The sequence below is a fragment of the Phoxinus phoxinus genome (genome assembly GCF_949152265.1).
Source record: "Phoxinus phoxinus genome assembly, chromosome: 14".
In the NCBI taxonomy this organism is placed as follows: domain Eukaryota; kingdom Metazoa; phylum Chordata; class Actinopteri; order Cypriniformes; family Leuciscidae; genus Phoxinus; species Phoxinus phoxinus.
This window is the reverse complement of record NC_136889.1, coordinates 23,300,323-23,313,354: the sequence shown is the minus strand read 5'-3', so window position 1 is coordinate 23,313,354 and position 13,032 is coordinate 23,300,323. Positions and strand designations below refer to the sequence as shown.

Below are 13,032 nucleotides of genomic sequence, written 5' to 3'. Positions count from 1 at the left end.
AAATTGCTGTCCAGTTGTCATGGACATGAAGTACAGTTTAACTTGTGGCAGTCTGAAGCTTCCTTTACATTCGCCTCACACTGGATGCCTTGTTTTATGCTACACCTCTTTGGCCACTGGGATTCCCTGTAGAATTGTATTGTAACTTTTACAATAAGCATCATTTGTTACCTATAATTAACATGAACTAGCAATGAACGATAACTATACAACACTTATCACTCTTAATGTGAAAAGTACACTATTACTTGTGGCCATCTAACGGTTAAAAAACAAAACTCCAGTATTTTGCTTCGGCTCTCTGTGACTGGGCAGATAAATATGGTTCATGGCACCTGTGAAAACCAAACATTCATCATAGCATAAGTGCAATATTTTATGCTGTTGCTTTGACTAATTGGAAACACTGATATTAAAGGGTTAGGTCACCCAAAAATGATCCCATAATTTACTCACCTTCAAGCAGTCCTATGTGTGTATGACTTTCTTCTTTCAGCCAAACACGATAGGTTAGGCTATTAAAAACATATATCCTGGCTCTTCCAAGCTTTATAATGGGAGTTACATTACAAAAGTTATCCTACAGCTCATAAAACATTCACTATTAGGCTTAAAAAAATATAATCGGTTTAGATGGAAAGGACAGCTGAAGACTTCTATGGCCATTAATATACCTCTTATGGAAATTGACCATGGTTTTACTACAAATATACCCCAAAATAACATGTTATTGTAGTTAAACCATGGTTTTGCTACATAAACCATATTTAACCCTGGTATTTGTAGTAAAAATGTGTAGGTTGCCACACTTTCACTATAAACCATGGTTAAGTTTCGTAACGGACAGTACTTCCTTCAAAAAAAATGGCAGCACAGCAATTCAACCATAATGAAATGACCCTTTACAATAGATAATGCTTTACAATAAACTCTGTTAGATATGGCAATTTATCTATTCAGTTAAATACCTTACCCCACATAAAAACACCACCTCCGCGTGCCCTTTAAACCATTTTAAATCCCTCAGTTCATACCCCAAAAGCCAAAACAATGCTGAATCTTATTTTATTACGAGATCTGTCACGTTCTCTGTTTGCCAGCAGACTCTACTCTGCGTTTTTTTTAATACGGTAATTTCAACATTTTTAAACTTACAAGTGGTAGGCCTATCTATTACAGTGCATTAACTAATGAACTGTAATTGTAAAACAATATCGATTATAGCCTACTGTTCAAATAGGCTATGTTTTGCAGTCTGTTAGATTATTCAGCAAGGATGCATTCAATTGATCATAAGTTACATAAAAAGACATGCAACGATTTACATTTCAAATAAATTATGTTCTTTCGAGAATGCTGGAAAAAAATATCATGAAAGAGTCATAAATAATAATAATAATAAATGTTTCACGAGCACAAAACACCAAATAGGATGATTTCTGAATGTTCACGATTCATGTGACACAAGACTGGAGTAAATGTCTGCTGAAATTGTAGCCATGTCATCACTGGAATAAATGACATTTTATAGGCTACTATTTTAAATTGTAGGCTATAATATCTCACAATATTGCATTTTTCCTGTTTTTTTGGTCAAATGAATGCAGCCTTTGTGAGCTTCAGAGACTTCCCAAAATCTTACCAACGTCAAACTTTTGAACGTTATCGGTAGATGCAGAGTCCTCTTCCACCTTTGAATAATAACTCCAAAATCAAGTGTATATCCGCTGACACTAGGGGGAGTTCTTGCGCAGGATTCACAATACATTTTAAGGCCTATACTAAAAAAAAAAGCTCCAATATCCAACATAAATCTTGATATAATGTGACTGAATAATGTCTTAATTTCTGTAAATATCTAGTATCTCTAGAGAGCGTCAGACTATAAATGTCCAAATACTATAGCATCACAAAATGCTTTTCTTTCATCAGCAGCACTTGAAAGTGACCCGTGGTTTGTGTGATCACAGGCGTCCCATATGAGCACCTTGCAAATGAGAATAATTAGAATCAGAGAACATTCTACTGTGTCTAAAAGCAAGTTTTAACTCCATGAGGGGAAAAAATATGACTTATGCGACCTACAGCATAACCAACCACCAGCCTGCTGTTGTGGCCCGGAGCCAGTGGTTTGTGGTCTGTATGTATTGTTTATGAAAGTCTTCTGATAATACAGTTGTTGGTTAGAGGCCTCAGTCCGTGACCCAAGTCAGACCTTTCCAGGAAATGTGTGTTTCTTATACTGAATTGATTTATTAAGCATTACGTGTAAAGCATTTCATCTTTTATTGCATTTCAGTTGCATTGAGCAACAATCTCAATGAATACCCATTTATTTCATTTTATTTATTATTTTATTTTGTGTTGCTCTTCTCAATAAAACGAATAGGCATTGTTTTAATTAAAGCTAGGGTTGGTAATCCTGTTCAGAAACATTTTTTTTATACTGGGTGAAATGGTCCTTCCATTCTGATAGTAGTCAATACATTATGTGTTCAGAAAAAGGAATGAAACAAATCTGACCTCTGTAGCAGCTGTATGTAACACAAGAGTTAATTGACACAGGGACAGGTGACTTTAGGCACCTGATATTGGACCAGTGACTAGGTTCGTTACAGGAGGGTAAGTGGTCAAGGCACACAAGGACACAGGGAATAGCTGGAAATGACCCAATGTATTTTGTTGGTGCAAAAGTAATAACGATAAAACAAATGTAATACAACCACAACAACAATAGAAGAAAAATAAATAAAAACAAATGAAATAATTGTTCTTTTTGGTATCCCTTGAGCTCTGTTCGCTATTTAAATAGGTTTATAAATAGCTTTCTTTTCTATTTGTTTCTAGGTATTCGTCTTATATTTCAGTTGTTTAGTTTCTATTTCGGTTTATAGATATTTAGTTTTACTAACTGTTAGTTTAATAAGATCTTTTCTTATCTTTAGGTTTTTTTATATCTTTATATAAAAGATCATAGAAAGTATAAACCCAAATTAAAACAATTGAAATAAGAAAAGAAAAGTAAAATATTACAATGGTTCAATTTGAAACAATTTGAAAACAATTCCACAATTCCAACAATGTGTATAAATGAATGTTCCGCGGTCATCCAAGGTAAAAAAAAATATGTTAGCGTGTGCAAAAGTCTCTTGGTGTAGATGAAAGCTTTGTATCAACAGTCAATAGTGCCAAATAATTGACTAGTCAGGTCCTACCAGTCAGAATATGCAATAAATTGGATTCCACCTGATCAGTAGAAGCACTAATCCATCGGAACGCACAGGATTACTCCGTCTGCACTTCTCAAGTTCACAGGGGTTCGGTTGGGAGGCTCGCCATCTCGTTGTATGAAGGGTTTGATCCAATCACACAAAAAACCTGACCTGTTTATACAAATAGCGTCTTAAGTTTCAAAAAGCATTTACACACCATTTCCTTTAGAACAACACAATATACACACACTACACATTAATCAATCATCTATCAATCTATATGAAAATAGTATTCAAAAACCCTTTTCTTTCATATTCAGCATATATAAAAGATATATGTAATTACAGAACATGTAATTATGCTCAATATAACATGTAAGTGCTTAATTGGAATATTACATCACATTTCACACTCATTCAGAAACTATTACAAACATAAAGCGCTTGAAAACTTCAATAAACAATTATAACATTCAGTTTTCAGTAAGTTGAACAAATATTACTTAGAAACTCACCAAATCCGGGGTTCATATGCTTTTAACCCACATTGGATTTCACAGGGGTTCTCAATCAACAATCGTCAGCGCCAATATCAACAATCACGTTCTAAAAATAACCCAATATAGTTAAATAATAGGTCTGCAACATAATATACATCATATTATTTGAATATTAGCAAGGATTATTTAGATATTTGCCTCAGATTTATCTTAGCTTTTTTCCTCTCGCGATCAGCAATGCGTGCGTCTCTCGTTGCTTTCGCGTCTCGTCTCAATGACGTCACGCGCAGTCTCTGTCCAGACTGAATATGTTAATTAGGCATTTAGTTATTTTATCAATTTATTTTATTAAACTGCAATGACTTTATTCAGTTTTTCTGTTTAATACTTTCAGTATTTTATTAGAAATATAATTATTTTAAAATTATATTATATTCTTTGTTTCTTAGATAGCTGAATTCTAACCTGTGTTACACCCTCCCCCCTTAAACCTATGCAAGTCCCTTTGCATGGCTAAAACCTAAGACTTTAGAGCTTGGGGTGTCTTACTGGTTTGGGATGTTCTGCAAGTGTTTCTACAAAAGCAGTGTTCAGCCCTTGAAGCAGGGATTGGATAATGGATATCATTGGGTTTCCAATTTCTGGGTAAGTCAGTCTTTTTGACTTCTGCTTCACTCTTTTTGACCTTCTTAACTGAATTTCATCCTCACTTGCACTTTGATCTGTTTCTTCCTCAGGTTCAGTAAGTTCAGCAAATTCTGTTCTGCTTCTCCTCAATGGAACATCAGGTACACTTTCCTCAACTTGAACAGCTTGTGTGTCATTGCCCTTCTCGTTTCCATCAGGTACATCCAGTTTTTGCTGCTCTACTTGAGGTAAGTGGCTTCTTTCTTTCAGGTTTTCCTTTACAGGTCCTGTCCCACAGGATGAAGACTGGGTTTCAGGTAAGTACTGAATATCAGGTAAGCGGTCCATTTCAGATGAATCATCTCTTCTGGGTACGTTTCTTGCATTCACAGTCTCTGTACCATGACTTGGAACAGATGATTGAGTTTCAGCATCAGAGTTAGAAGAACCGTCTTTAGGTTTTCTGACCACATTGTACTCTCTGATGACCCTTTGTGTAGGAATGGCCGGAACTTCAGAGAATTGGGGTACATAGTCATCTTCATCAGAACTTTGATAGTTTTCCTGACATTCATCAGTTTCCTCCTCTCTGTGTTGTCTGGTTACTCGTTTTCTCTGAGGTTTTGTTACATCAGTTTCATCCTCCCTCAGCGGAGATAAGAATCCACAAGGTAACAACAAATCTCTGTGTAATGTCCGTAAGGGACCATCTTGTCTTTCGGGTTTCACTGTATAGACAGGTAATTCACTAGCACGACTCACTACAATGTGTACCACGGGATCCCATCTGTCAGCTAATTTGTGTTTTCCGCGTACTCTCACATTTCTGACCAGGACACGGTCACCTTCCTCGAGAGATGACTCCGTTACTTTACGGTCGAAACGGATTTTGTTTCTCTCTGCAGATTTGGCTGCATTCTTTTGAGCTAATTTGTAGCTCTCTTGAAGGTGAGTTTTCAGTGATTGCACATACTGCGAATGGAACTTAGGATTGTCTTGACTCACTGTAGTGTTGAAAATCAAATCAACTGGCAATCTTGGCTGTCGTCCGAACATTAGCTCGTACGGTGTGAATCCTGTCGTTTCATGCTTTGTACAATTGTAGGCATGTACAAGTGGTTTCACAAAGTCTTTCCATCGGGTTTTCTCTTGAGTTTTCAAGGTACCGAGCATTCCTAGCAGCGTGCGGTTAAAACGCTCGACCGGGTTCCCTCTAGGATGGTACGGTGTAGTTCTAACCTTTTTGATACCAGCAATGTCACAGAGTTCTTTGATCGTTTTGGATTCAAAGTCGGGTCCCTGATCACTGTGGAGTTTTTCTGGCACACCATAATGCACTATGAAGTGTTCCCACAAAGTTTTAGCAACTGTTCGGGCTTTTTGGTTTGGGGTGGGAATTGCAACTGCATACTTGGTGAAGAAGTCTGTTATTACCAAGATGTCTTTGGTGTTGCTACGGTCGGGTTCCAATGACAAAAAGTCCATGCACACTAACTCTAGCGGCCGGGTAACTTGGATGTTCACTAGAGGTGCGGCTCTTTCCGGTAAGGTTTTTCTACACACACAGCGATTACAGGTCTTGACTTTATTTTCGACATCCATGGCCATTCTGGGCCAATAGAATCGGGACCGGATGAGATCAAGGGTCCGTTCTATTCCCATGTGACCCATGGAATCGTGTAGACTCTCCATGATCATGGCTCTTAAGTCAAGTGGTAGAACAAGCTGGTAAGTTGTACAGTCTCCATCAGCTCTTTTGCGATAGAGAATACCATCCTTTAACTCAAGTCTTTTCCATTCTCTCAACAGGAAAGGAAGTTCTGGAAATGCACGTCTAAGGGCAGGTAAGACAGTACATCCTGATTCCAACTGAATGATTATTTCCCGCATGGCTGGATCATTTCTCTGCTTTTCTTTCAATTCCTGTTCAGACATGCAGGAAACAACGGGAGATCCTTCCATTTGCTCGTAATCCTCAGGAATTGCGTCTGGACTCATGGAAAGTGATTCAACGAGAGTGATACCATTACTGCCACCTGCTTGATGTAAGGAATGTTTGTCACAGACTGCTTGGATTGCATCCATGGAAACTGAGATGGAATTGGCTGTTTCCGGTGAATGGTACAAAGTAAACTGCCGTATTCGATCTTGTTCCTTTTGAGATGTAGGATCATTTACCAGATCACCATGAGGTAGTCTCGAAAGTGCATCCGCATCGAGATTGTTCTTCCCAGGTCGATACTGGAGAGTAAAGGAAAAGGTAGACAAAGCAGACAACCACCTATAGCTTGTTGCATCCAACTTGGCTGAAGTTAAAACATAAGTAAGGGGGTTGCTATCTGTGATCACCTTGAAAGTGTTTCCATAGAGGTAATCGCAAAACTTTTCAGTCACTGCCCACTTCAAGGCTAGGAATTCCAGCTTGTGAGCAGGATACCGGGCTTCACTTCTTGACAACCCTCGACTGGCGTATGCAATTACTCGTAGCACTCCCTCTTGCTCCTGATAGAGCGCTGCACCTAGTCCGGTGGTACTTGCGTCTGTATGTAGCACATACGGCAACCCAGGATCTGCGAATCCTAACACTGGTGCTTCGGTAAGTTTTGAGATGAGCGTTTCGAATGCTTGCTGACAGTCAGCTGTCCATCGCCCTCCGAAAAGTTCTTTGGGGTCAAGGTAAGTCCTTTCCTTACTTTTCGTCCTGCAACTTCTCTGAAGTGGAGGATATCCCACAGTAAGTTCATTCAATGGCTTTACTATGTTTGCATAGTCCTTAATAAATCGCCGGTAGTAACCGGAGAAACCCAGGAAGGAACGCAACTCTTTCAAGTTCTTCGGACTTGGCCAGGTCTTGATGACTTCTATTTTCTGGGGATCAGTCTCCACACCGTTTTCTGAGACGATGTGACCGAGATATTTAACTGACGTCTGGAAAAACTTGCACTTCTCCAACGAAAGCTTTAATCCATAATCTCTCAAACGTCCTAAAACACGAAGAAGACGTCTTTCGTGCTCTTCTAGGGTATCTGAGAAGATAATCAAATCGTCCAAGAACACTAGGACTTCTGAGAGGTTGATGTCACCCATGCACTTCTCCATCAGCCTTTGGAATGTGCTGGGAGCATTTGTGATACCTTGGGGCATCCTATTAAACTCCCAAAAACCTAATGGGCATACGAAAGCAGTCTTGGGTTTGTCTTTCTCTTCTAGTTCGATCTGGTAATACCCAGATTTGAGGTCGAGCACTGAGAACCATTTTGAACCTCGAAGTGCTGAAAAGGTTTCCTCCAAGTTGGGTAAGGCATATGCATCCTTGATGGTCTGCGTATTCAACTTGCGGTAGTCGATGCAAAGTCTTATATCGCCGTTCTTCTTCCTTACTACAACAATAGGGGAAGAGAAAGATGACTCTGATTCACGGATGATACCCGCATCTAATAATTCCTCTAAATGCCTGCGGACAGCTTCAAGATCGTTGGGATGGATCGGTCTTGCTTTGTGCTTGAAGGGGGTTTCGTCGTGTAATTTGATGGTGTGTTTCACTTTGCTCGTTTGTCCAACATCCATGTCGTGCAATGCAAAGACCTCGGGCATGTTGCGCAGTTTCTGAGTGATTCTTCTTTTCCACTCTTCTGGCAAACTGGAATCACCGAAGTCAAAGCTAAGTTCTTTGATGGATTTTGCATGGCTACTTGACTCTGAGCAATCAGCTTGCACACTATTGTCTGACATCACTTTCTGCAGTGCATGAATATCTGCAATCACACTTTTTCCAGGGATGATGATATCATGCTCTGTCTCATTCTTCAACACCACTGGAACTTTACGTGATGGATGCTGAGGTAAGTTGAGTAAGCAACTGGCAACTAGCAATCCTCCTGGAAAAGGTGAATTCGAAGGGGGTTCCATCACAGCCCATTTTTCAGCTACTTGTCCCTTTACACTCACCACTCCTTCAAGAACAACATTTTGACCCGCAGGAACAACAGTAGGGGTAATCTCAGGAAGCCTAACGATTCCTATGCTGCTGTCTACTTTCTGTTGGCGTCTGTGCTCGATGGTTTGGATTACAGCTTGGTAACCAAATGGGACGGCTCGACAGACTGAATCGTTTGTTTCAAGATGTTTGTCATATGCGAGATCCAAGGTGTTTGTGCCTATTAGCACCTTTGGTTGAGCAGTGCCTCTGGTCTCTGGAATAACCAGGGCAAGAGTAGACACTTCAACGTCAGATCCAAGAAAGTCTCTGGGGAATGCAATCTTTACTTCAACAAACCCCAGGTAGGGTACTGCTTGACCATTGGCTGCTTCAATTTCCAGCAGGTCATCTAGGGAAGTTATGCTTAGTCCAGGCAAATTCTGCTCATAAAACGAATGGGAAATGGTGGTCACTTGCGACCCTGTGTCAAGTAGACAAGAACAAGGTTTTCCCTCAATGTTCACTTGAGCAGTGCATTTTGTACCAATTAATCCTTTGGGTAGAGCAACTAGACGGTTTATACCATGGGACTTCAAGTTGCTGATGTTCACTGGTTTCTTGAGACTATTCTGACAAGTGACAGCCCTCGTACGTCTCGTTACCAGGGCTGGGCGGCGTTTAAAGTTCCTGAGGAACTTGGACCATACTGACTGTCCCATAGGACTTGACGTTCTTTCAACTGCTTTCTCTTATCAGTTACAAGAGACGGGTTTGGATCATTTTCACAAATTGAAACAACATGTCCATCCTCGCCACATCGAAAGCAATAGCCTGGCTTAGGCCTGTGAGGTTGTTTATGGTCAGTTGTAGGAGGGTCTTTGCGAACTTGTGTGTGCGTTTGCTTTGATTTACTTGAATTGCTCTTCGACTCTGAGTTCTTTTGTACACTGAGCTTTGTCATCTGACTCTGGAGCTCTGAAACTTGCTGCTTTAGCTCAAGAACAGCATCATTTGATGACAATTCACTTGGTCTTGTCGTTTTGCTCTTCTGCTTAGCAAGCTGGCTCTCAAGTTTAGCGATTTGTTTCTTTAATTCGGCAACTTCTGTATGTTCTGACACTTCATTGTGATTCAGATCAAGATGATTAGCAGTGACGACATGGGAACTGGCTCTTTGTCTCTGCACTCCTAAGTGCTGCTTCATGCGACTTTCTTTTGTGAAGTATCTGTTTTCTTCACTGCGCAACTGCAGAAGTAGCTCAGGAAATGGAGGTGGTTTGTTCCTTTTATGTTCAAGCTGAAGGTTGGCTATTAGCGTGTCATCCCAACAGCCCCGACAGAATTGTTTCAGGAGCTGTCGATCAGTTTCATCAACAGGAATACCGCCTCTTTTCATCACTTTGAGAAGGTTGGTGTACAATCGTTGCAAGTACAAAGAAGGTTTTTCCCCTGCATTCTGCAGCGTGTTCAGAAACTTAGCAAAGAGATCATCACCATCTTCTACAGTGTCAAAAGCAGAATCTAGGACATCGAGGTAAGCGGCAGGTAAAGCTTTTGCACCTAACTGCTTAACAATCTCTGACGCTGGCGGCAGCAGGCTGTCTAATATCTTTCTAGAACGATGTAAGTCAGACAGTGAAGAATCTTGGAGAATTAACTCTACACTGTTCCGCCAGGTGTCATAATCAACTTCGCCAACAGGTCGGGGAATTTTGCCTGAGAACACTCTTAGCCTGACTGATGCACTAGAGGTTGAAGCGCCATCAGCACTTTTCAAAATATGCTCAATGATCATCCTTTGGACTTCAGGTGGGTTCACATCTTTTGTCTCAAGTGTGGGTGAAAAACTTCCTGTACTAGATTTTTGGACTGTATCTGAGTTTCGTCTCTCATCTGAATGCTCAGTTCGCTTGGTTAGAAGCGGAATGTCAGAGGAAGAATGACCAGTCATTTGAGATGACTCAAGATCATTTGCATTAGTCGGATCGTCAGCGACATCAGTCGCGTTTGCAAGAAGCTGCTCTTTCAAGAGATCGTCGAAAGTTCTGCCACTGAGCTTTGCTATCCTCTTCAATTCAGCAAAATAATGGGTTGTGGCACTTTCAGTTACTGCTGAGGTATAGACATTTGATAGAAGCTTTATGTGGTAAGCAACGTTGTGTGGGCTCTTGAAAGTGTAGGGCAACAGGGGTTTGAGAGCTACTATTGCAGAACAACTTCCATACTCTACGATGACTTCTTTATGGTAAGGCGATTTGGGATCGTCTATGGTAAGGTGTCTATGGATACAACCATATTTGTTCAGGAAGTCAGTTAGATCTTCGTCAATTTCTGTGTCGGTCAGTCCACTAATTATTACTGAGTTTTCAATTATAACGTTTTCAAGCTCAACTACTTCCATTTTGACTCTAATTGCACCACTTAGTTTGATTTTCCTTTTACTTTTGTGCCCTTCCTAATTTTTTTTTAAATTTACAAACTATACCACTCCTGGCTGCTGGCTCGCCACTTTTGTAACACAAGAGTTAATTGACACAGGGACAGGTTACTTTAGGCACCTGATATTGGACCAGTGACTAGGTTCGTTACAGGAGGGTAAGTGGTCAAGGCACACAAGGACACAGGGAATAGCTGGAAATGACCCAATGTATTTTGTTGGTGCAAAAGTAATAACGATAAAACAAATGTAATACAACCACAACAACAATAGAAGAAAAATAAATAAAAACAAATGAAATAATTGTTCTTTTTGGTATCCCTTGAGCTCTGTTCGCTATTTAAATAGGTTTATAAATAGCTTTCTTTTCTATTTGTTTCTAGGTATTCGTCTTATATTTCAGTTGTTTAGTTTCTATTTCGGTTTATAGATATTTAGTTTTACTAACTGTTAGTTTAATAAGATCTTTTCTTATCTTTAGGTTTTTTTATATCTTTATATAAAAGATCATAGAAAGTATAAACCCAAATTAAAACAATTGAAATAAGAAAAGAAAAGTAAAATATTACAATGGTTCAATTTGAAACAATTTGAAAACAATTCCACAATTCCAACAATGTGTATAAATGAATGTTCCGCGGTCATCCAAGGTAAAAAAAAATATGTTAGCGTGTGCAAAAGTCTCTTGGTGTAGATGAAAGCTTTGTATCAACAGTCAATAGTGCCAAATAATTGACTAGTCAGGTCCTACCAGTCAGAATATGCAATAAATTGGATTCCACCTGATCAGTAGAAGCACTAATCCATCGGAACGCACAGGATTACTCCGTCTGCACTTCTCAAGTTCACAGGGGTTCGGTTGGGAGGCTCGCCATCTCGTTGTATGAAGGGTTTGATCCAATCACACAAAAAACCTGACCTGTTTATACAAATAGCGTCTTAAGTTTCAAAAAGCATTTACACACCATTTCCTTTAGAACAACACAATATACACACACTACACATTAATCAATCATCTATCAATCTATATGAAAATAGTATTCAAAAACCCTTTTCTTTCATATTCAGCATATATAAAAGATATATGTAATTACAGAACATGTAATTATGCTCAATATAACATGTAAGTGCTTAATTGGAATATTACATCACATTTCACACTCATTCAGAAACTATTACAAACATAAAGCGCTTGAAAACTTCAATAAACAATTATAACATTCAGTTTTCAGTAAGTTGAACAAATATTACTTAGAAACTCACCAAATCCGGGGTTCATATGCTTTTAACCCACATTGGATTTCACAGGGGTTCTCAATCAACAATCGTCAGCGCCAATATCAACAATCACGTTCTAAAAATAACCCAATATAGTTAAATAATAGGTCTGCAACATAATATACATCATATTATTTGAATATTAGCAAGGATTATTTAGATATTTGCCTCAGATTTATCTTAGCTTTTTTCCTCTCGCGATCAGCAATGCGTGCGTCTCTCGTTGCTTTCGCGTCTCGTCTCAATGACGTCACGCGCAGTCTCTGTCCAGACTGAATATGTTAATTAGGCATTTAGTTATTTTATCAATTTATTTTATTAAACTGCAATGACTTTATTCAGTTTTTCTGTTTAATACTTTCAGTATTTTATTAGAAATATAATTATTTTAAAATTATATTATATTCTTTGTTTCTTAGATAGCTGAATTCTAACCTGTGTTACATGTAGGACAGTAAAAACTCTGACCAATCACTGCCATTCGGTGCGAATGTAAAGAACCAATCAGATGCCTTCATGTCTCGTGCCCGAGCACCACTGTGATGCGCGGCAGTGATGTGCGGGTCAATAAACAACCCGCACCCGACCGACGTTTTCAACTAACCCGCCAGTAACTCGGACCGCAAAAAAAAAGAAAGAAAATATTGTACCTGACCCGCGTTTTTTAAAATAGCTATAGTAAATGCTCATCGCGTCATGCCATGGGCCATAGACGGAGGAACTAGGGGATTTCGTTTCATTTTCTTAACAATTAAAGGTGAACTAAGTAACTTTTTTACCTTAACTGATCAACTTCAGAGTCACTAGAATGGTTATATTACTTATTTTGGGTTGAATGGTGGTGGTTTCGCACCCCCCTGGTGCCCGTGAGCGGAAAAACAGCGTTTGCAACTTTGGGCCGGCGGCTGTCATACTATAATGCTGTCATTATTGCGCTCCCTCACGCTGTTGGAACCCGAATGAAGACGACGTTGCAAAGAGTTTCCCATCTGCTTTGATGTCGTTGATCTACTAAGCCTCTAGTGTCTGAGAATAGCCAGCGAGTTTTTAACAGTTGTT

At 39.4% G+C, this 13,032-nt stretch overlaps 1 protein-coding gene across 1 annotated transcript; it reads right to left on the bottom strand.

Moving 5' to 3' along the window:
• Positions 1 to 2,566: 2,566 nt before the first annotated feature.
• LOC307010582 (uncharacterized protein) lies at positions 2,567 to 10,659 on the bottom strand (the record flags this gene model as incomplete). The annotated part of the gene is made up of 3 exons (XM_079635370.1): positions 2,567 to 3,383; positions 3,728 to 8,739; positions 9,171 to 10,659. The coding sequence occupies 2 exons, from the start codon at positions 10,657 to 10,659 to the stop codon at positions 4,241 to 4,243; spliced, it is 5,988 nt and encodes a 1,995-aa protein (XP_079491496.1). The 3' UTR covers positions 2,567 to 3,383; positions 3,728 to 4,240.
• Positions 10,660 to 13,032: the final 2,373 nt, after the last annotated feature.